A 23798-nucleotide genomic window follows, 5' to 3' on the forward strand; every position below is an offset into this window, starting at 1 on the left:
AAAAAAAAAAAATCAAAAGTATTATGATATGTCCCAAAATATGAAGAGAAATTAAAGTTATTCATTTAACAGACTATTAAATCTGAAGAGCTTAAAGACGGACAGACTAGGGCATCTGGGACATACTAAGGCAGTAGCTTTCACTTCTAATTAAAAAATTTTTACATCAGTATATACATAAACATAAACCTACATATATATGCATATTAACTAAGTTTTATAAAACAATATTTATTCTTATTATGTTTTCTGTTCTTAAGTAATTCTTCCTTTTCTTTAAACACTACTTCTAACCTCCGACCATTAAACAGACTTCCTGTTAAGAGCTATAATTCCTAGTCTTACATTGGAAGAGGAAAAGCAAGGCTCCACATACCCAGACTAAATTGTTCTTAGCAATTTTCTTGGCATTTCATATAAATTTTTTTTGGGGGGTGGGGTATCAGGAATTGAACTCAGGGGCATCTGAACACTGAACCACATCCCTAGCCCTATTTTATATTTTATTTAGAAAGCAGGGTCTCACTGAGTTGCTTAGAACCTTGCTTTTGCTGAGGCTGGCTTTGAACTTGTGATTCTCCTGTCTCAGCCTCCCAAACTGTTGGGATTATACATGTGCGCCCCCATGCCCGGCTCATATAAAATTTAGCTGAGAGACAGGTGCCAAAAAAAATTAAAAAAATAAAAAGATTCTTGTTTTTAAAAACTAAGTTTCAAAATCATTGAGTTAGAAGACCTTTCAGGACTCCTTCCAGCATATAAGCCTAAAAATAAACATTCACTACAAACTTAGAAAATAAACCACAAATCTATATCATTGTAGACTAAAAACTATTATCATTATATAACAAAAAGTTAATACTGATCATTCAAGCTTTATAATTTATCTTGTTAGACTTTCTCAACATACTGCCTGATTAAAAGTGCTAAAAGCATCTCAGCCTCTACTCAAATTTCCTCTCCATGCATGAGAAGCATCTTCTGAGGCTTCTCCCTTACTAAATTTAGTATATTCTGCTCATAGTTCTTATTAATAAAGCAACTTTATATTTTATAAATATAACACCAAGTAAACACACTAAGCTATGTGTATCATTAGGTTTTTTAGACAGTGATGAATTTGAACAAATAGGTATACCTACCTAGAAACTAAGTAGCTTTCTTAATTCATAAAAACATGTAACTTCCCACTGGAATTACCTCCAGCCAGAATATACCGAGTTGGGTGCATGACATTGATAGAACACACAGAGGCAAGACATTCTCCAAGAAAAGAATGCACCCTCTTTCCTGTCTCATGGAAGATTTCCACTCGTCGTGGATGGGCCATGCTGCCAACTAAGATACAATCTTCTTGTTTAGGGTCCCACACGGCTTGGAACCGGGTCAGCCATCGTCCAGTGATAGTGTTGTGCCTAGATGAGGGGAAAAACAACAGTACTTTGTAAAAAATTAGTGTTAAAATTGGACAGAAGGTAAAGATGGCATTGTAATAAATGCTAGTTTTCTCTTTTAATGACAAGTTTCTTCTCACCAATCTTATCTCATCCTCCTACAAGTCTGAAACTCAGAAAACATGAGGTCTTCCTCAACTTTGAGCTTCTGGTACTGAGCAGAGTTATTTATGCTCAGAGGATAGTAACCAAGTGACTATCAAAATGGTACCTTCCAGCTGAGGTTGTGGCTCAATGGTAGAGTGCTCGTCTAGCATGCATGAGGCACTGGGTTCAATCCTCAGCACCACATAAAAAATGTAAAATAAATATATATATATATATATATATATATATATATATATATATATATTGTGTCCACCTAATACTAAAAAATAAATATTAAAAAAAATGGTATCTTCCTTGCTCACTGTTCCTAGATCAATGTACTTTTTTCTTATAAGCATATCCAAAGAAAAGTCCTGAAAATAAGAAATCTATAATCTAGGTTATTTCTTGCTTTAACCAGATCTGCCACTTTCCCTATTACATTCCCCTGACATCTGAACTTAAGACCATTTTATATGCCATACAATTTTTTTTTTTTTTGCTATCACAGTTCATACAACTTTAAAATTTAAAAAAAAAAATACATTTAAAGCTGGGCAAAGTGGTGCACTCCTGTAATCCCAGTGGCTCAGGAGCCTGAGGCAGGAGGATGACAAATTCAAAGCCAGCCTTAGCAAAAGCAAGGCACTAAGCAACTCAGTGAGACCCTGTCTCTAAATAAATTATAAAATAGGGCTGGGGATGTGGTTCAGTGGCTGGGTGCCCTTGAGTTCAATCCCTGGTACCAAAAAAAAAAAAATACACATTGGGCTGGGGATGTGGCTCAAGTGGTAGCGCGCTTGCCTGGCATGCGTGCGGCCCGGGTTCAATCCTCAGCACCACATACCAACAAAGATGTTGTGTCCGCCGAGAACTAAAAAATAAATATTAAAAAATTCTCTCTCTCTCTCTCTCTCTCTCTCCTCTCTCACTCTCTTAAAAAAAATACACTTAGGGCTCAAAGAATAAATCACAAGAGAAATTACAAAACATTGAAGACAAATGAAAATGACAACACAACATACAAAATTTATGCATGCAGTGAAAACAATACTAAGAGATAAATGCTTATATTAAAAAACAAAAACAGGGTTGGGGATGTGGCTCAAGGGGTAGCATGCTCGCCTGGCATGCGTGCACGGCCCGGGTTCGATCCTCAGCATCACATACAAACAAAGATGTTGTGTCCGCCAAAAACTAAAAAAATAAATAAATATTTTTTTAAAATTCTCTCTCTTAAAAAAAAAAAAAACAGGGCTGGGGATAGAGTTCAGTAGTAGAGTGCTTGCCTAGCATGTGTGAGGCCCTAGGTTCAACCCACCAAAATAAAGGAAGAGAAATATCTCAAATCAATAACTTAAGCCTGTAATTCCAAGACTCAGAAAAAGAACAAACTAAACCCAAAGTTAGCAGAAGAAAGAAAGAAAACAAAGTTGAGCACAGAAATAAATAAAAACAACAGGAAAAAAAATCAGGTAAAGTAAGAGATATTTTTTAAAAAGATCAACAAAATTGGCAAACCCTTAGCTAGGTTAACCAAGAAAAAAATTCAAATAAATAAAATCAAAGAGGGAACATTACAACTGATGTCACAAAAAGGATTTTAAGAGAATACTATGAACAATTATAAGCAAACTGGATAATCCAGAAGACAAATTTCTAGAAATATAACCTAATAAGACTTACTCCTAAAGACATAAAAACTCTAAACAGTCCTACAATTTTATAACAAGGAGATTCAAGCAGTAATCAAAAACCTTCCAAAAAGAAGTACAAAGCCTGATGACTTCACCAAAGAATTCTACTAAATACTAATAAGAATTGATATCAGTGCTTCTCAGATTTCTTCAAAGTATGGAAGGGAACACTGCCATATTCATTCCGAGGACAGCCTCACTCTGATACTAAAGCCAGACAAATTTTACACGAGAAAACTATAGACCAATATCCTTGATCAATACTGATGTAAAAATCCTGAACAAAATAGCAAACCATATTCAACAGAGCATTAAAATAATTACACATCATTAGCAAGTGGGATTCAAGGATGGTTCCACCATAACAAAATCAATTTAACACACTATTGGACTAGAATAAATAAAAAATAAAGAAAGAAAAGCATATGATTATCTCAATTGATGAAGAAAAACCATTTGACAAACCTCAATGCATCATCATGCTAAAAACACTCAACAAACTAGGAACAGAAGGAAACTATATCAACAAAATGAAAGCCATACTTGAAAAACTCAAAACCAATATACTCAATAACAAAAGACTTTTAAGATTTCCTCTGAGATCAGGATTAAGACAGGGTTGTGCTCTCCTGTCACTTCTATTCAACACAGGACTAGAATTCTAAGCCACCATAATTTAATAATAAAAAGAAATGAAGAAATAAAATTACCTGTTTGCAGAGGACATGATCTTAAATGTAAAAAAAAAAATTAAAGATTCTATGCAAAAAAAAAAAAAAAGTGTTTAATAAGCAACTTTACTAAACGAACACATAAAAATTAGTTGTTTAAGCCAGGCAAGGTGGCACATGCCTATAGTTCCAGCTACTCAGGAGGCTGAGTCAGGAAGACTGCTTGAGCCCAAGAGTTAAGGGCCAACCTGGGCAATATAATGAAACCTCCTCTCTTTTAAAAAAAAAAAAAAAAAAGGAGGGCGGCTACTGGGTGTAGTGATGCATCCCTGTAACCGCAGCAACTCGGGAGGTTGAGTGGCAAGAGGACCGCAACTTCAAGGCCAACTGGGGCAACTTAGTGAGGGCCTCTCTCAAAATAAGAATAAAAAGGGTTAGAGATGTGGATTAGTGGTTAATTTCCCCTGGGTTCAATCCCTGATACCAGAAGGAAAAAAAGAAAAATTCATATGGGAGCTCAAATAGTCAAAGCTATCTTGAAATGAAGACAAAGTTGAAGACCTCACATTTGTTAATTTCAAAACATGATACAATATGATAATACAAGATAAAAAACAAATAGGGCTGGGGTTGTGGTTCAGTGGTAGAGCACTTGCCTAGCACAGGTGAGGCACTGAGTTCAATCCTCAGTACCACATACAAATAAATAAAGGTATTGTGTCCATCTACAACTAAAAATATTTTTTAAAAAAGGACAAACAGGATAACTTCAAACTAAAACTCTTCTTGCATCGCAAAGGAAATGGTCAACAGTGAAGAGGCAAAATATTTGCAAACTGTCTGACAAGGTATTAATATCCAAAACATACAAGCAACCACCCCCCCCCAAAAAAAGAAAAAGAAACAGCAAAAAGAATCTGATTTAAAAATGGGCAAATAATTTGAATAGACACTTGTCAAAAGAAGATATATAAATGATCAACCAGTATATGAAAAAATGTTCTATATCACTAATCATCAGGTAAATGCAAATCAAGACCACAATGAGATATCATCTAACTCCAGTTAGAATAACTATAATCAAAAGACAAGGGCTGGGACTGTAGCTCAGTGGTAAGAGCGTTTGCCTTGCATATGTTAGGCTCTGGGTTTGATCCTCAGCACCACATAAAAATAAATATACTGTGTATACCATATAACACTATTTAGCTATAAAAAGTACAAAATCCTGTCATTTGCAACAACATGGATAGAACTGGAGATCATAATGTTAAGTGGAATAAACCAGACACAGAAAGACAAATACCACATGACTTCACTCATCTGCAGGACCTAAAACGGCCAAGCTTATAAAACTAGTGACCAGAAAAGTAGCTACCAGAGGTTGGGAGGAGGAGATGGAGTTCTACCTAATAGATACAAAGTATAGCCAGACAGGAGAATAAGTGTTGGTGTCTTATTGTACAGAGAGTAATTATAGTTAACAATATTGTACCATATAATCCCAAATGGCTAGGATTTTGAATCTTAATATAAAATGATAAATGTTTGAGATGAATAACTAAGTATCCTGAGTTGAATAATAATACACAATGTATAAATCATCTATAGCCCATAAAGATATACAATTATGTATCAATAAATTTTTTTTAAGAAGCATAATACAAGGGCAGGGGTTGTGGCTCAGTGGTGGAGCGCTTGCCGAGCACTTGCCTAGCGCGTGCGGGGCCCTGGGTTCGATCCTCAGCACCACATAAAAATAAATAAAATAAAGATATTGTGTCCAACTAAAAAATAAATTTTTTTAAAAAAGCATAATAAAAGGCAACAGTAATTAAGACAGTGTGTTACTGGAATAAAGATATAAATATAAACCGACGTGATTCTGCAATCTGCATTTGGGGTAAAATTGGGAGTTCATAACCCACTTCAATCTAATGTATGAAATATGATATGTCAAGAGCTTTGTAATGTTGTGAACAACCAATAAAAAAAGAAAAAGAAAAAAGAAAAAACAAATGGAAAAAAAAGATATAAATATAGACCAGGGGAACAGAATAAATACCTCAGAAATAAACCCTCAGGGGCCAAGACCACAACAATAGGGAAATGACAATATATTCAACAAATAATGATGGGAAAACTGGTATTCATGTGCAAACAAATAATCCTCGAATTATACCAATTACAAAAATTAAGTCAAAGTAGATTAAAAATCAACCTGAGACCTAAAATTATAAAATCCTAAGAAAAAAAACACATGAAAAGCTTTAAGATATTAGATTTGGCAATGATTTCTTGGATATGACACAAAAAGCATGGACAACAAATGCAAAAGTAGAGAAATGGGATTACATCACACTGAGAAACTTCTGCACTTCAAAACAAACAATCTACAGAGTGAAAGACAATCTAAAGAATTTGAATAAATGTTGGCAAATCATGTATTCAATAAGGGGTTAATGTCCAGAATACATAAGGAACTCCTATAACTCAACAAATAAAGCAACAAAACCAAATAACTCAATTGAAAAACGGGCAAAGGACTTGAATAGATATTTCTTCAAAGAAGATATACAAATGGCAAAGCCTAAAAAAAGATAATCAAATCACCAATCATTAGACAAATGTAAATCAAAACAATGGGTAAGAATCCCTTGAGGGCTGGGGTTGTGGCTCAGTGGTAGAGCGCTAGCCTGTGTGAGGCCCTAGGTTTGATCCTCAGCACCACATATAAATAAATAAAAAGGAATCCCTTGACACCCACCAGGATGAAGAGAGAATGAACCCTGGGCATTCCTGGTGGGACATGTAAAACAGTGCAACCAATATGGAAAATAGTATGGTGGTTACTCTAAAAATTAAAAATAGAATTACCATATTACCATTACCCTTTTTTGTGTACACATCCAGAAGAATTCCGCCAGACACGGTGACATTTACTTATACTCCCAGTTACTTGGAAGTCTGAGGCAGGAGGATCCCAAGTTTGAGCTAGTCTCAGCAACTTAGTGAGACACTGTCTCAAAATATAATTTTTTTTTAAAAGGATCGGGGATGTAGCTCAGTGGTAGAGCAACCCTGGGTTTAATCACCAATGCTACAAAAGAATTCAAAGCAGTATTTTCAGAAAATATCTGTACAGCCATGTTAATAGCAGCATTATTCACCATAGTCAAGAAATTGAAACAACCCAAATGTCCACTGGCAGATGAATGGATAAATAAAATGTGGTAAACACATGTAAAATATAACATGGCCTTTAAAAGGAGACTTTGTCACATACTACAATGTGAATGAACACTGAGGACCTATACTAAGTGCAATAAAAGGACAAATAGAATATGATTCTACTCATATGGGGTAACTAGCATAATCAAAAATCTAAAAGTAGTGGAGAGGAAGAAATGATCAATGTAAGCAGTCAATGTAATCTTCCCCGCCACACAGTTAAAAGGCATTTGTATCCAGCTCTGCATGTGTTTAAAATAAATGTCTTTAAAAAAAAATCTAAAAGTAAAGGGCTGTTCTTTTATTTTCTATACCTTTATACCACTAACAATCCTTCCTTTTCTTTTTTCTTCTTTGGTACCAGAGATTGAACCGGAGGGGCGCTTAACCACTGAGCCACATCCCTAACCCTTTTTATTTTTTATTTTAAGACAGGGTCTCACCAAGTTGCTGAGGCTGGCTTCCAACTTGCAATCCTCCTGCCCCTAGCCTTCCCAGCTGCTGGGATTGTGTAAACAATCCTTTATTATTAAAGAAGCAGGGACTATAGAAAGCCATATTTCCTACTGCCACTAAATAACCCAAGCTTTAATGAAAATTTTTACTGTTCAAGAATAATCACTTTAACTTTAAAAAAAAAAAGAAAGAAACATATTATGGGTTGGGATTGTCGCTCAGTGGTAGAGCACTCACCTAGCACGTGCGAGGCCCTGGGTTCGATCCTCAACACCACATAAAAATAAAAGATACTGTGTCCAACTACAACCAAATAAATAAATAAAACATATTAGAAGCCGGGTGTGGTGGCACACACCTGTAATCCCAGCACCTGAGGAGGCTGAGACAGGAGGATCAAGAGTTCAAAGCCACCTGAGCAACAGCAAGGCACTAAGCAACTCAGTGAGACCCTGTCTCTAAATAAAATACAAAATAGAGCTGGGGATGTGGCTAAGCAGTCGAGTGCTCCTGAGTTCAATCCCCGGTACCAAAAAAAAAAAAAATTAGAAAACTGATAAACTAGCTGGCATTACACTCATGCCATCGCTGTATAGGGGACACTACAAGAAAAGTGCAGGCCAATATCCCTGATGAACAAAGATGCAAAAGTCTTCTATAAAACACTAGCAGTCAGATGTGGTGGTGCACACCTGTAATCCCAGCAACTGGGAGATTGAACCAGGAGGATCACAAGTTCAAGGCCAGTCTCACTCCGCAACTTAGCAGGCCACAGGCAACTTAGCAAGACCTTGTTTTGAAATCAAATATATAAAGGGTTGGGGATGTAGCTCAGTAGTGATGTGTCCCTGGGTTCAATCCCCAGTACCAACCTAAATAAATAAATAAATAAATAAATAAATAAATAACAGCATTATACTTTCACATTTCCCAGGCTCCAAAACCCTGAACCAAAATAAACCTCTCTTCTTTATAAATTTCTAGGCTCCATTATTCTACTATAACAATGGAAAACCAAACTCAACAGCATTTTATTTATTTATTTATTTAAAAGACAAATTTTTCATAGTGATTTTTTTTTTAAAGAGAGAGAGAGAGAGAGAGAGAATTTTTTTTAATATTTATTTTTTAGTTTTCGGCGGGCACAACATCTTTGTTTGTATGTGGTGCTGAGGATCGAACCCGGGCCGCTCGCATGCCAGGCGAGCTGCTACCACTTGAGCCACATCCCCAGCCCCTCAACAGCATTTTAAAGAGATTGTTCATTATGATAAAGTGAGAGTTACCCTAAGGATACAAGAATGGTCAAAATATGCAAATCTATAAATATGATACTCCACATTAACACAATGAAGCAAAAAACCCATATGACTGTCTCAACAGATTTTGAAAAATATTTGACAAACTTCAATCCCTTTCCTGATAAAATCCTCTCAACAAATAAGGTAGTGAAGTATTGTACCTCAACATAGTAAAGACCACAGACAACAAAAACCACAGCAAAATTCATATGCAACAGTGAAAAATTGAAAGCCTTTCCTCTAAAATCAGAAACAAGGCAAGGATGCCCTCTCTTGCCCCTTCTATTTCACAGAGTACCAAAAGTAACTCCCAGACAGAACAATAAGGAAGGAAAAAAAAATAAAAGGCATCCAAATTGGAAAAGAAGTAAAATTGTTATTGTTCACAATCAATATGACCATAGAAGTAAAACTGTCATTGTTCACAGTCAATATGACCATAGGTACATATAAAATCCTAAAAACTGATGAAAATTCCAAAAAGCTTCAGAATATAAAATTTAACATACAAAATCAGTGGTATTTCTTTTTGGGGGGTGAGCAAGATAATGGTAAACTAACCCAGAGGATGACTTTTCTATACACTCTATACATCAACATCTAAAAAATAAATAAAGAAAACATCCCTGAGGCTGGGGATGTAGCTCAGTGATAAGAGCACTTGTCTAGCATGCAAGAGGTCCTGGGGTCAATCCTGAGGGAGGGAGGGAGGAAGAAAAGAATTCCACATATAATAACTACAAAAAAATAAAATGCTTCAGAATAAATTTTTTGTTGTGATTGTTGGAAAAAACTTCCCTTTTGTTCAGATAGAATCCTCCCGACCTGTAGCTGCTTCAGAATAAATTTTCATTTTGTTTTCCGAGATAGGGTCTTACCTCAAATTCCTTGGACTCAGGCAATCCTCCTGCCTCAGGTTTTAGCTAGGACTAAAGCACACACCACCATACCCACTTTCAGGAATAAATGTAATGAACCAAGAAGGTTGCTGTGGTTTGAATACATGTTTTTCCCTCTGAAACTCAAGTGGAAGCTTGATTTTGCAGCAGTGTTCGATGGTGGGCATTGGGTCATGGAAGTAGAGGTCTTGTGAATGGATTAATACCTTTCTTGGATGAATGAGTTCTCACTCTCACAGAATCACATTAGTTCCTGCAAGAACAGGCTGTTATTAAGCAAGTCCACCTCCGTATTTTGTCTTTCACCGGCACCTGCTTGTCCTTCTGCTTTCCAACATGAGTTGAAGGAGCATGAGGCCCACACCAGAAGCTAAATAGATGCCAGCATTATACTTTCACACTTCCCAGGCTCCAAAGCCCCGAACCAAAATAAACCTCTCTTCTTTACAAATTTCCAGGCTCCATTATTCTATTATAACAATGGAAAATAGATTATGGCAGAGGTAAAAAGACCTAAATGCTGAAAACTATAAAATGCTGATGAAAAAAAAATTGAACAAGACACAAATAAATGTAAAGATATCCTGTGTTCACAGATTTAAAAAACTGGTATTGGACTGGGGTTGTGGCTCAGCAGTAGAGCGCTTGCCTAGCATGTGCAAGGCCCTGGGTTCAATCCTCAGCACCACATAAAAATAAATAAATAAATAAATAAAGGCATTATGTACAATTAAAAGAAATATTAAAAAAAAAAAAGAAAAACTGGTATTTTAAAAATGTCCATACTTCTCAATCTATAGATTCAATGTGATTTCTATCAAAATTCCAAAGACATTTTTTATAAAAATAGAAAGCAATGCTAAAATTCTGAAGAGCCAATCAAATATTATGCAAACAAAGCTGAAGGATCACACTACCTGGCTTAAAAATATACTACAAAGCTACTGTAATTAACATGGTATTGACATAAAAAGAGATATACATATAAATGTATCTGAATATACAGCCTAGAGATAAATCCACACCATTTACAGTCAACTGATTTTTGACAAAGATGCCAAGAACACACAATAGGGAAAGTACAGTCTCTTCAATAAATGATGTTAGAAAAAGAGGATATTCACATACAGAAGAATGAAAATGGATTTCTACCATACACAAATATCAATTTAAATGGATTAAAGACTTAAATGCAACACCTAAAACTGGAAGACTACTAGAAGAACACAGGGGGAAGTTCCATAACATTAGTCTGGAGTATGAGTTTTTGGATATGAACTCAAAAGCACAGGCAATAAAAGCAAAAAATAAGTCAGGCATAGTAGTGCACACCTGTAATCCCAGTGGCTTGGGAGGTTGAGGCAGGAGGATTACAAGTTCAAAGTCAGCCTCAGCAACTGAGTGAGGGCCTGATTAACTTAGCAAGAGCCTGTCTCAAAATAAAAAATAAGGACTAGGGATGTTGCTCAGTGGTTAAGAGCACCTAAGTTCAATCCCTGTTACCACCCTCACCCCCCAAAAAATAGACTAACGGAATTTTATCAAACTAAAAACCTATTGCACAACTAAGGAAACCATCTACAGAGTGAAAAGACAATCTATGGAAGAAAATATATGTATCTGATATAAGAAAATATTTGTATCTGAGGAGTTAATATCCAAAATACATAAGGAACTCAACTCCATAAAAAAAAAAAACAACCCAATTAGAAAATGGGCAAAGTATGTGAATAGATACTTCTTTTAAAAAAGATGTATACATGGCCAACAGATAGGTTTTTAAAAATTCAACTTCACTAAATCAGAGAAATACAAATTAAAACCACAATAAAATATCCCCTCACATCTGTTAAAACAGCTATTATTAAGTCATAGCGTAGGGCTAGGGGTATAGCTCAATGGTAAAGTACCTGCTTAGCAAGCACCAGGACCTGAGTTTGATCTTTAGCACAAAAGAAAAAAAAAAAAAGATAAATGTTGGAGTGTTGGAGAGGATGTAGAGAAAAAGAAACCCTATACACTGTTGGTGGTACAGATACTATAGAAAGCAGTATGAAGCTTCCTCAAACTATTTAAAAAATGAACTACCAGGGCTGGGACTTGCCTCACATGTGTGAGGCACTAGGTTCAATCCTCAGCACCACATAAAAATAAGTAAAATAAAGGCATGCTGTCCATCTACAACTATAAAAGAAGGAAGGAAGGAAAGAAGGAAAGAAGGAAGGAAGGAAGGAAGGAAGGGAGGGAGGGAGAGAAGGGAGGGAGGGAGGGAGAGAAGGGAAGGAGGGAGGGAGGAGGAAGATCCAGCAATCTCACTACTGGGTATATATCCAAAGAAAAATTAAATCAGTGAGTCAGATATTTGCACTCCTGTGTTCATCGCAGAATTATTCACAATAGCCATGATTACTGAATTAGCCTAAGTGTCCATCAACCAATTAATGAATAAAATAAAATTGCAATGCCATTCAGCCTTTAAAAAGAAAGAAATGTTGTCATTTGCAACAATATGAGCAAATCTGAAAGACATGTTTAGTGAAATAACTAGGCATCAAAAAATAAATGCCACATAATCTCAATCACATGAAGAATCTAAAAAAGGTGAACTCAGAATGATGTTAACAAAAGCTGGTGGAGGGGGGGAACGCCGCCCCTTCGAGGCTGGAAGGTCGAGCGCGCGGTGCACTGCCTCGGTGTTCCTCCTGAAAAAGTCTGGCTGCCAGCTGTGGCGTAACCCGAGGCCGGGAAGGATCACTAGGCAATGCTGAACTGACGTGAATCTAGGACGAACAGTCTGGGCCTCTCAGAACACACACTGAGCCCGAATCGGCTGAATTCAAGCGCCCGTTCGCCTGCTTCCCGCAGACAAACAGCTGTGACTCAGCACTAATCCATCCGGCTGAAACAACTGGTCGGCCCTTCTGTTCCTACGGAGGTAAATGCCAACCGAGCCTTCATAGGTAGTGGCCACAAGTTTGAAACAGGGCTTGGGAGAGACAGTAAGGACCCACCCGTTGCATTGGTCACCCGGCAAAGGGAAACGAACTGTCGCCATTTGCAAGAGATACCACCATGGCAGAGAACTGACGTCACCAGACTGCGGTGGAGGAGATAACTTCATTGAAACCTGCGGCTACAGGTGTGTAATTCCCTAACCTTCCCTCTCCACACATCGGGGAAACCTTAAGGGCCCCTCCTAGCTCTCCCATAAGGGCCCCCCCAGCTCTCCCGTGAGCACGACAGCCAGACCGAGGGAATCAGACGTGGCGCGGGACCCGTGGTGCGGAACTCCCGGCTACCGCTCCCACCAGTGCTGACAGCTGAGGTCTCTTGCACCAGCTACCGGGGGCGTGGCTATCGGAGGGCAAGTAAAATTTGCTGAGGATTCTCAGCCCCAAGCTCTACAAACTTAGGGTCTGAGGGAATGGCAAACTGGAAGAGTGTGCCCAGTCATTCATGAAAACAGGGCTCCCGGGAGCAGCAGACCTGGCGTGTTGCCAGTATTGTGGTGAGCGGCACCGTAAGAGGGTCCTGGCTAGAGGAAAAGTGGGGAAGTGACTAGACACAAGAGGAGGCCCTAGGCACTCAGGATTGGAGACTCGCCCAGTCTGGGAGGAGGAGCTACTGCACAGTGATTGGTTCCCGCGTATTGACAGGAGAAACTTGGCCTGGTGGGCACAGCGCCACCTACTGGAAGAGAAGTTCATCAAACTCTAAGACTGCATTTATTAGTTGTTTTTTTTTTTCTTTTTTTTGATTTGGGTTTTTTCTTTCATTTTCATTTTTCTTTCTTGTTGTTTTTTAAATTTTTTTTACAATTTTTTTAAAATTTTTTTCTTCTAATTTTAATGTTAATTTTTTTATTATTATTATTTTTTAAAATTTTTTTATTTCCTATTTTTTTTCTTCTTTTGTCTTTTCATTTCTTTTCAATTTTCTTATTCCCCCTTCCTTGAATTCTACCTGCTTACTCTCATTCCCTTTAGTGACTTCTTCCCTTCCCTTCTAATACCTTTCCTCCCAAGCATCAAATAAATTTATAGGAGTAAACAGTAACTCAGCAGTCAAACAGAACAAGAAGTAACATGAGCAACTTGAAAAAACAAGGAAGAAAAGGAGTACAAACAATGCAGGACAGCCTAAATATTCAGGAGGACCTAGAGTCATCAGAAAAATGGTCATATAAAGACCTCAAGGAACACCTTAGACAGATGGAATGGAACCTTAAAGAGGATACGAGACAGCAAATTCAAGCAGCAAAAGAACACATTGAGAATGAATTACATAAACAGATAAAAGAAGAAGTTAAGCATCTTTATCAGGAGATAGAGATTATAAAAAATAATCAAGCAATAATTCTAGAAATGAAGGAAACGATAAACCAAATTAAAAACTCAATTGAGAGTATCACTAACAGAGTGGAACAAGTAGAAGCCAGAACGTCAGATAATGAAGACAAAATATATCATCTTGAAAAGAGTCTAGCCAACTCAGAAAGGCTGGTAAAAAATCACGAGAAAAACATCCAAGAGTTATGGGATAACATAAAAAAAACAAACTTACGAGGCATCGGGATAGAAGAAGGTACAGAGATTCAAACCAAGGGAATGAGTAACCTGCTGAATGAAATAATTACAGAAAACTTTCCAGAAATAAAAAAGGAAACAGATATACAAATTGAAGATGCATACAGGACACCGAGCACACAAAATCACAGTAGACCAACACCAAGACACATTGTTATGAAGATATCCAATATACAGAACAAAGAGAAAATATTAAAAGCTACAAGAGAAAGGAGACAGATTACATTCAGGGGTAAACCAATACGGTTAACAACGGATTTTTCATCACAGACGCTGAAAGCAAGAAGGTCATGGAACAATGCATTTCAAACACTGAAAGACAATGGATGCCAACCAAGAATTCTGTATCCAGCAAAATTAAGCTTCAGGTATGACAACGAAATAAAAATCTTTCATCATAAACAAAAGTTAAAAGAATTTGCAGCCAGAAAACGAGCATTGCAAAGCATTTTGAGCAAAACACTACACGAGGAAGAAATGAAAAACAATAACCAAAACCATCAGTGGGAAGTGCCTTGGTAAAGACAGAGGGCAAGGGGAAAGATAATCATGGAGAAACAAACTAAATTTTTTTAAAAAAGGATAAATAATCAAACATGGCTGGAAGTACAAACCATATATCAATAGTAACTCTGAATGTTAATGGCTTAAACTCTCCAATAAAGCGACATAGGCTGGTATCATGGATTAAAAAAACAAATCCAACAATATGCTGCCTCCAGGAGACACATCTGATTGGAAAAGACATACACAGGCTGAAGGTGAAAGGATGGGAAAAAATATACCACGCACACGGTCCTTGTAAGCAAGCAGGGGTGGCCATCCTCATATCGAATACAATCGACTTCAAGACTAAGGTAATCAAAAGGGATAAGGAAGGACATTATATACTGTTAAAAGGAACCATTCACCAACAAGACATAACAATTATCAATATTTATGCACCAAATAATGGTGCTGCGATATTCATAAAACAAATTCTCCTCAAGTTCAAGAATCAAATAGACCACAACACAATAATTATGGGTGACTTCAACACACCTCTCTCACCATTGGAGAGATCCTCCAAACAAAAGATGAATAAAGAAACTATAGAACTCAATACCACAATCAATAACCTAGACTTAACTGACATATATAGAATATATCAACCATCATCAAATGGATATACTTTTTTCTCAACAGCACATGGATCCTTCTCAAAAATAGACCATACATTATGCCACAGGGCAAACCTCAGTAAATATAAAGGGGTGGAGATAATACCATGCATTTTATCTGATCATAATGGAATGAAACTAGAAATCAATGATAAAAGAAGGAAAGAAAAATCCTACATCACATGGAAAATGAACAATATGTTACTGAGTGATCAATGGGTTACAGAAGACATAAAGGAGGAAATAAAAAAGTTCTTAGAGATAAATGAAAACACAGACACAACATATCGGAATCTATGGGACACAATGAAAGCAGTTTTAAGAGGGAAATTCATCGCCTGCTGGTCATTCCTCAAAAAAAGAAAAAACCAACAAATAAATGAGCTCACACTTCATCTCAAAGCCCTAGAAAAGAAAGAGCAAACCAACAGCAAATGTAGCAGAAGGCAAGAAATAATTAAAATCAGAGCGGAAATCAATGAAATGGAAACAAAAGAAACTATTGAAAAAATTAACAAAACTAAAAGTTGGTTCTTCGAAAAAATAAATAAGATCGACAGACCTTTAACCATGCTAACGAAGAGAAGAAGAGAGAGAACTCAAATTACTAACATACGGGATGAAAAAGGCAATATCACAACAGATGCTAAAGAAATACAGAAGAAAATTAGAAATTATTTTGAAAACCTATATTCCAATAAAATAGAAGATAGTGAAGACATCGATAAATTTCTTAAGTCATATGATTTGCCCAGACTGAGTCAGGAGGATACACACAATTTGAACAGACCCATATCAATGGATGAAATTGAAGAAGCCATCAAAAGACTACCAACCAAGAAAAGCCCAGGACTGGATGGGTATACAGCGGAGTTTTACAAAACCTTTAAAGAAGAATTAATACCAATACTTTTCAAGTTATTTCAGGAAATAGAAAAAGAGGAAGCTCTTCCAAATTCATTCTATGAGGCCAACATCACCCTGATTCCGAAACCAGACAAAGACACCTCAAAGAAAGAAAACTACAGACCAATATCTCTAATGAACCTAGATGCAAAAATCCTCAATAAAATTCTGGCAAATCGAATACAAAAACACATCAAAAAAATTGTGCACCATGATCAAGTAGGATTCATCCCTGGGATGCAAGGATGGTTCAATATACGGAAATCAATAAATGTTATTCACCACATCAATAGACTTAAAGATAAGAACCATATGATCATCTCGATAGACGCAGAGAAAGCATTCGACAAAGTACAGCATCCCTTTATGTTCAAAACATTAGAAAAACTAGGGATAACAGGAACTTACCTTGACATTGTAAAAGCTATCTATGCTAAGCCTCAGGCTAGCATCATTCTGAATGGAGAAAAGTTGAAGGCATTCCCTCTAAAATCTGGAACAAGACAGGGATGCCCTCTCTCCCCACTTCTATTTAATCTAGTCCTTGAAATACTAGCCAGAGCAATTAGACAGACAAAAGTAATTAAAGGCATAAAAATAGGAAAAGAAGAAGTTAAATTATCACTATTTGCGGATGAAATGATTCTCTACCTAGAAGACCCAAAAGGGTCTACAAAGAAACTTCTAGAACTAATAAATGAATTCAGCAAAGTGGCAGGATATAAAATCAACACGCATAAATCAAAGGCATTTCTGTATATCAGCGACAAAACTTCTGAAAAGGAAATGAGGAAAAACACTCCATTCACAATATCCTCAAAAAAAATAAAATACTTGGGAATCAACCTAACAAAAGAGGTGAAAGAGGGGCTGGGGATGTGGCTCAAGCGGTAGCATGCTCGCCTGGCATGCATGAGGCCCGGGTTCGATCCTCAGCACCACATACCAACAAAGATGTTGTGTCCGCCGAGAACTAAAAAATAAATGTTGAAAATTCTCTCTCTCTCTCTCTCTCTCTCTCTCTATCCTCTCTCACTCTCTCTTAAAAAAAAATAACCTTAAAAAAACAAAAGAGGTGAAAGATTTATACAATGAAAACTACAGAGCCCTAAAGAGAGAGAGAGAAGAAGATCTTAGAAGATGGAAAAACATACCCTGTTCATGGATAGGCAGAACTAACATTATCAAAATGGCGATATTACCAAAAGTTCTCTATAGGTTTAATGCAATGCCAATCAAAATCCCAACGGCATTGCTTGTAGAAATAGATAAAGCAATCATGAAATTCATATGGAAAAATAAAAGACCCAGAATAGCAAAAGCAATTCTAAGCAGGAAGTGTGAATCAGGCGGTATAGCGATACCAGATTTCAAACTATATTACAGAGCAATAGTGACAAAAACAGCATGGTACTGGTACCAAAACAGGCGGGTGGACACAGAGAATAGAGGACACAGAGACTAATCCACAAAGTTACAACTATCTTATATTTGATAAAGGGGCTAAAAGCATGCAATGGAGGAAGGATAGCATCTTCAACAAATGGTGTTGGGAAAACTGGAAATCCATATGCAACAAAATGAAACTGAATCCCTTTCTCTCGCCATGCACAAAAGTTAACTCAAAATGGATCAAGGAGCTTGATATCAAATCAGAGACTCTGCATCTGATAGAAGAAAAAGTTGGCTCCGATCTACATATTGTGGGGTCGGGCTCCAAATTCCTTAATAGGACACCCATAGCACAAGAGTTAATAACAAGAATCAACAAATGGGACTTACTTAAACTAAAAAGTTTTTTCTCAGCAAGAGAAACAATAAGAGAGGTAAATAGGGAGCCTACATCCTGGGAACAAATTTTTACTCCTCACACTTCAGATAGAGCCCTAATATCCAGAGTATACAAAGAACTCAAAAAATTAGACAATAAGATAACAAATAACCCAATCAACAAATGGGCTAAGGACCTGAACAGACACTTCTCAGAGGAGGATATACAATCAATCAACAAGTACATGAAAAAATGCTCATCATCTCTAGCAGTCAGAGAAATGCAAATCAAAACCACCCTAAGATACCATCTCACTCCAGTAAGATTGGCAGCCACTATGAAGTCAAACAACAACAAGTGCTGGCGAGGATGTGGAGAAAAGGGTACACTTGTTCATTGCTGGTGGGGCTGCAAATTGGTATGGCCAATTTGGAAAGCAGTTTGGAGATTCCTGGGAAAGCTGGGAATGGAACCACCATTTGACCCTGCTATTGCCCTTCTCGGACTATTCCCTGAAGACCTTAAAAGAGCATGCTACAGGGATACTGCCACATGGATGTTCATAGCAGCACAATTCACAATAGCTAGACTGTGGAACCAACCCAGATGCCCTTTAATAGATGAATGGATAAAAAAAATGTGGCATTTATACACCGTGGAATATTACGCAGCACTAAAAAATGACAAAATCATGGAATTTGCAGGGAAATGGATGGCACTAGAGCAGATTATGCTTAGTGAAGCTAGCCAATCCCTAAAAAACAAATACCAAATGTCTTCTTTGATATAATGAGAGCAACTATGAACAGAGTAGGGAGGAAGAGCAGGAAGAAAAGATTAACTTTTAAACAGAGACATGAGATGGGAGGCAAAGAGAGAGAAAAGGGAAATTGCATGGAAATGAAGGGAGACCCTCATTGCTATACAAAATTACATATAAGAGGTTGTGAGGGGAATGGGAAAATAAACAAGGAGAGAAATGAATTACAGTAGATGGGGTAGAGAGAGAAGATGTGAGGGAAGGGGAGGGGGGATAGTAGGGGATAGGAAAGGTAGCAGAATACAACAGTTACTAATAGGGCATTATGTAAAATTGTGGATATGTAACCGACGTGATTCTGCAATCTGCATTTGGGGTAAAATTGGGAGTTCACAACCCACTTGAATCTAATGTATGAAATATGATATGTCAAGAGCTTTGTAATGTTGTGAACAACCAATAAAAAAAAATTTAAAAAAAAAGCTGGTGGGGGAAGGGTTGGGAGATATTGGTCAAAGAACACAAATTCTCATGGGAGTAAGTTCAAGATATCTATTGTATACATGATGATTATAGTTAATAACAATGTGTCATATTCTTCAAAATCACTGATTTTTTTAAGTGTTCTCATCCAAAAAAATGGTGTGAAGTAATGCATATGCTAATTATATATATTATATTATATATATTATTCCATAATATATACATATTTCAAAACATGCTATATACAGTAAACATGTACTTTTTTTTTTTTTTCATACTGGGGATTAGTCCCAGGGGCGCTCAACCACCGAGCCACAACCCCAGCCCTTTTTTGTATTTTATTTAGAGACAGGGTCTCGCTTAGTTGCTTAGCGCCTTAGTTGCTGAGGCTGGCTTTGAACTCACAATCTTCCTGCCTCAATCTCCAGAGCCAATGAGATTACAGGTGTGGACCACCGTGCCCAGCCTATGTACAATTTTTGTCAAGCAAATTGTGAATATGAAAAAAAGAAACTTATAAACTAGAACATAAAGTATGGAAGAGAAATTTAAATGGGAAAAAACTTACAAAAAATAAATATACTTAAGTATAGCCTTTATAAAGACTATAAAACTCAGAAAGCAACAATCACACACCCTGTCCCCAACTTCATAAACACTAAAAAACGGAGTTATCAAGGGAGAAGGCATGGTGTAAAGCTAGGTGTAAAAAACACTCACTCTCTCTAAACAGCAGATGGAAAAAGAGGGTGATCAAAGAAATTAAATAAGTAGGAAGATGGGAAAGGCACTCAAGCCCAGAATAAACAAGCACAAATAAACAGAGCTTCAGATAGCCTCATCAGCAAATGAATAGTTAGTCTTCTTTAATAAAGTAACATGAGTAATTCAGGTCAGAATAAAGTCATTAACCTTATCCAAAAATAACTTCCACCTGCAGAGAATAGCTACTGACTAAAAGAGATTGAACCTCTTTATAGACACAGGCAACCTGGAAGCAAGAGCTCTCTGGATAGCAACTAGAAAACTAGGACACTTATACAATGTGATACAAAAATCAGGCCTATTACAACTCTTTAACAATCAGACGTCTAACTTATGCCCTCCAACAAACAGTTCAAAGCAATCCAGGAACTGTTATTTGGCATATGGAAGCCTACCTGATGGTGGTGAGGAGAGGAATCTGGGAAGAAATACAGCTGCTGTCAAAGACTCTGCAAAATAACATGAACCAGATAGATCTTTTTATTATTTCTGGAAATTTTCCTGAAATAGCATCAGTGTATTTAACAAGACATTCATTGGTTTGTTGTATTAACTATAATTATTTTAAAATATATAGGATCATATTCTAACCTCAGCAGATATATTGAACTAAAAGAATATTATAAAATTATAACGAATATTATAAAATCCAGTATTTATGGATTTATGTGGAGATATTTAAACTAGTACTCCAAACTTAAAATGAACATTCTAAAGTGATAATCTGGACTCAAACTATATTTGGATTCACAATGAGACATACACAGGGATGTGATTTGAAAATGCTAATTCCCCTAAAGTATACACATGTATCAAGAGCAATTTCCCTACAAAACTCATTAGTTGAGGGCCTGATATTATCATTTCCAGGTGCTGAAGGGCCAGCACCCAAAGAGTCCAGAAGCCTCCACTAAGTACTATGCCAGAAAGAAACCAAACACATCACTACCATCTCCCCTTTTCATTTTGCTTAACTATTACAACGTACTTACTCCACACTAGAGCTTCTTGCCTAGATTACTAGAAAGCCAAATCATTAATGGTTAATATAACAAAAGTAAACCAGTCAGTGTAAATGAACAAGAATGGGACAATAGGTAGCTCAAGACTAAAGAAACTGCATTGTGGAAATAGGACACAGGGGTGCCATTCCCTAGTGACTCTCTTACTTCATCTCTTGGTAATGCTCACATACTGTGCTAGAAACTAACTGGGCACCTGTCACACATTGCATACCATGCTTTTCCCAATGGGTGCCATTCCATAAACTTCCAACCAGAAATAAAGTGCCATATCTGAGCCTGACTCATGTCAGATATTCAACAGATATTTGTTGAATGACTTTTTCTACTTTGGATCAACTGATTTTAAAATCAATTTTAGGAAGTAGCTTTAGAAATACCAAATCCAAAACCCTAGAACCATATCCACAAGTTTGTAAATAAGCCAAATTTTTGCTATGTTTTCTGCCTGCCCATGGTCTGGGACTATACAATTTCCATTCATCAATTCACCTGTAATGTAGAACCTAGTCCACAAAGTAAGAGCTTCTCCCTATGCTAAAATTATCTCCTTTCCAAGAGGACACACAACCTGGTTTCATTGGGATTTGGGGGCTGCTTCAGTGTTGAAAAGAAAGCCTGACCATCAATTCCCCACGGTAGCTATCGACCTTTTCCAATCTCAAGGAAATCTCTAGACCCCCAAACTGCTGTGAAACCATTAAGTATATGCTTTATGTGAACCTCAATATGGCTACAAAATAGTAACCCTAGCGATTAAATAGGAACAACAGTAAATTAAGTGTCTCCTTTACAATAGCTACAGACTCTTTAGATTCCTTAAAACCATATTTCTGCCTTTTGAATTTACCTCAGCTTACAATCAGCACATGTGGTCACTACTCTGTTACCAGTAACAGGTGAAAAATAGGCAGAAGCAATGCTCTTCGTGTGTTCAGTCAAAGAAATCAAAGGCTGGCTTCCCCTGAGTTTCAGGTGCCTGACGTCATAAATATGAATATCCCTGTAATGAGAGGAAGAATTATTAGTGTTGCCAGAGTACATGTAATGAGCCTCTAGAGCAGGGTTAAACATAAGTTAGAAACTCAAATACTTGCTACATGGAATAACATTTAAGACATAACCCCTAATTCGGTTTTAATTTTAAAGTTATTGATACAGATGAAAAGTAAAATATTAGAAAAATTCAAAAATTAGAGCAGATACCTATAACCTGCATGTACAAAATTGGTTTTTCAATCTCTCCAAGAAAAAAGGCAACACAGATTTTTCAATCTCTCCAAGAAAAAAGCCAAGTTACAGATCACATACAATTTTATTTTATTTTTGTTTGTTTTAGTGCCAGAGATTGACCTCAGGGACACTTAACCACTGAGCCACATCCCCAGCCCTTTTTTGGATCTTATTTAGAGACAGGGTCTCCCAGAGTTGCTTAGCACCTCACTAAGTTGCTGAGGCTGGCTTTGAATTCACAATTCTCCTGCCTCAGCCTCCTGGGATTACAGGCATATGCCATCATGCCCAGGTTATAAAAATTTTCTTCTCATAAAACTAGAAATAAATGCATATGCATATGGTGCCAATGAAAACAAAAATGTACATTTCTTTCAATATTTTCACTATTTATTAAATCCCAATGAATTTCTCATTAAAAAAAAAATCTCACTCAAGAAAAGCCCCCATTAGTGAAGAAAGGAAAATTATTTGGCCTTTGTGTATCACAAAAGTCAGATGTTTGACAACCAAACTAAACCATGTATTCATGGCATGAAAAGTACTAAATCTGGGCTGGGGTTGTGGCTCAGTGGCAGAGCGCTGGTCTTAGCATGTGCAAGGCCCTGGATTCAATCCTCAGCGCCCATAGAAATAAATAAATGAAATAAAGGCATTATATCCAACTGCAGCTAAAAAATAAATATTATTAAAAAAGGACTAAATCATTACATTTTCAGAAGAACATACCTCAACCCTGCAGTCATGAAATACTGTCTGTGCACTGGGTGGACATGAACAGTTCTTATTTTTCTCAAAGAAGAACGAATTAGTTTCTCAAAAGAAGTTCCAGGTGTCCGTCTATCCACCAGTGACATATTTCCATCCCAGTGTCCCACTAGTAAAGTGGAAGCATCTTCTGTCAAGAAGTCAAAGGAGGAAAAGCCACTTCTTTCATTTCTATATACCTAAAGATATAAATAACAATCACTTCTACAACACTCTTAAAATCAATGCACAAATTCTTAGTAAAAGATTATAAGACAGTTTACTCAAATAACCTCATTTATCTACACAGGAAGCTCAGGACAAAATGGAAACAAAGGTGGTGATTACCTCAGAGGCTCACCTACAATCAAATGGTTCATCTACCCATATCCTAAATCTCTTAAACCCAATAAATCTTGGTTCCTGATCTACCCTGTGAAATTTACTGGAAAATGACTAAATATGAATTCTATCCAGCTGAAATTAAATCTCAATATAACAAGTAACTTTGCCAACAAAGTCCAAGATATGTGGTAGCATATTCATCAGATTAAAATTCTTGACAGTTA

General features: G+C 36.8%; 1 protein-coding gene across 4 annotated transcripts in view; it reads right to left on the reverse strand.

Moving 5' to 3' along the window:
* Nucleotides 1-23798, reverse strand: part of WDR76 (WD repeat domain 76) — a 55753-nt gene continuing 31955 nt past the window's right edge. For 2 of the 4 annotated variants that reach the window (XM_081291819.1, XM_081291822.1), the window contains 5 exons: nt 23212-23429; nt 22100-22252; nt 20623-20676; nt 7834-7899; nt 1-1415 (listed from right to left, as the gene is read on the reverse strand). In XM_081291819.1, the coding sequence (XP_081147945.1) occupies nt 1163-1415; nt 7834-7899; nt 20623-20676; nt 22100-22252; nt 23212-23429 (744 nt within the window). In that variant the 3' untranslated portion in view covers nt 1-1162. The remainder of the gene's footprint in view (nt 1416-7833; nt 7900-20622; nt 20677-22099; nt 22253-23211; nt 23430-23798) is intronic. The other 2 variants (XM_081291821.1, XM_081291820.1) reach the window with 1 other exon arrangement.

The sequence above is a fragment of the Spermophilus citellus genome (assembly GCF_964194105.1).
Source record: "Spermophilus citellus genome assembly, chromosome: 4".
Classification (NCBI taxonomy): domain Eukaryota; kingdom Metazoa; phylum Chordata; class Mammalia; order Rodentia; family Sciuridae; genus Spermophilus; species Spermophilus citellus.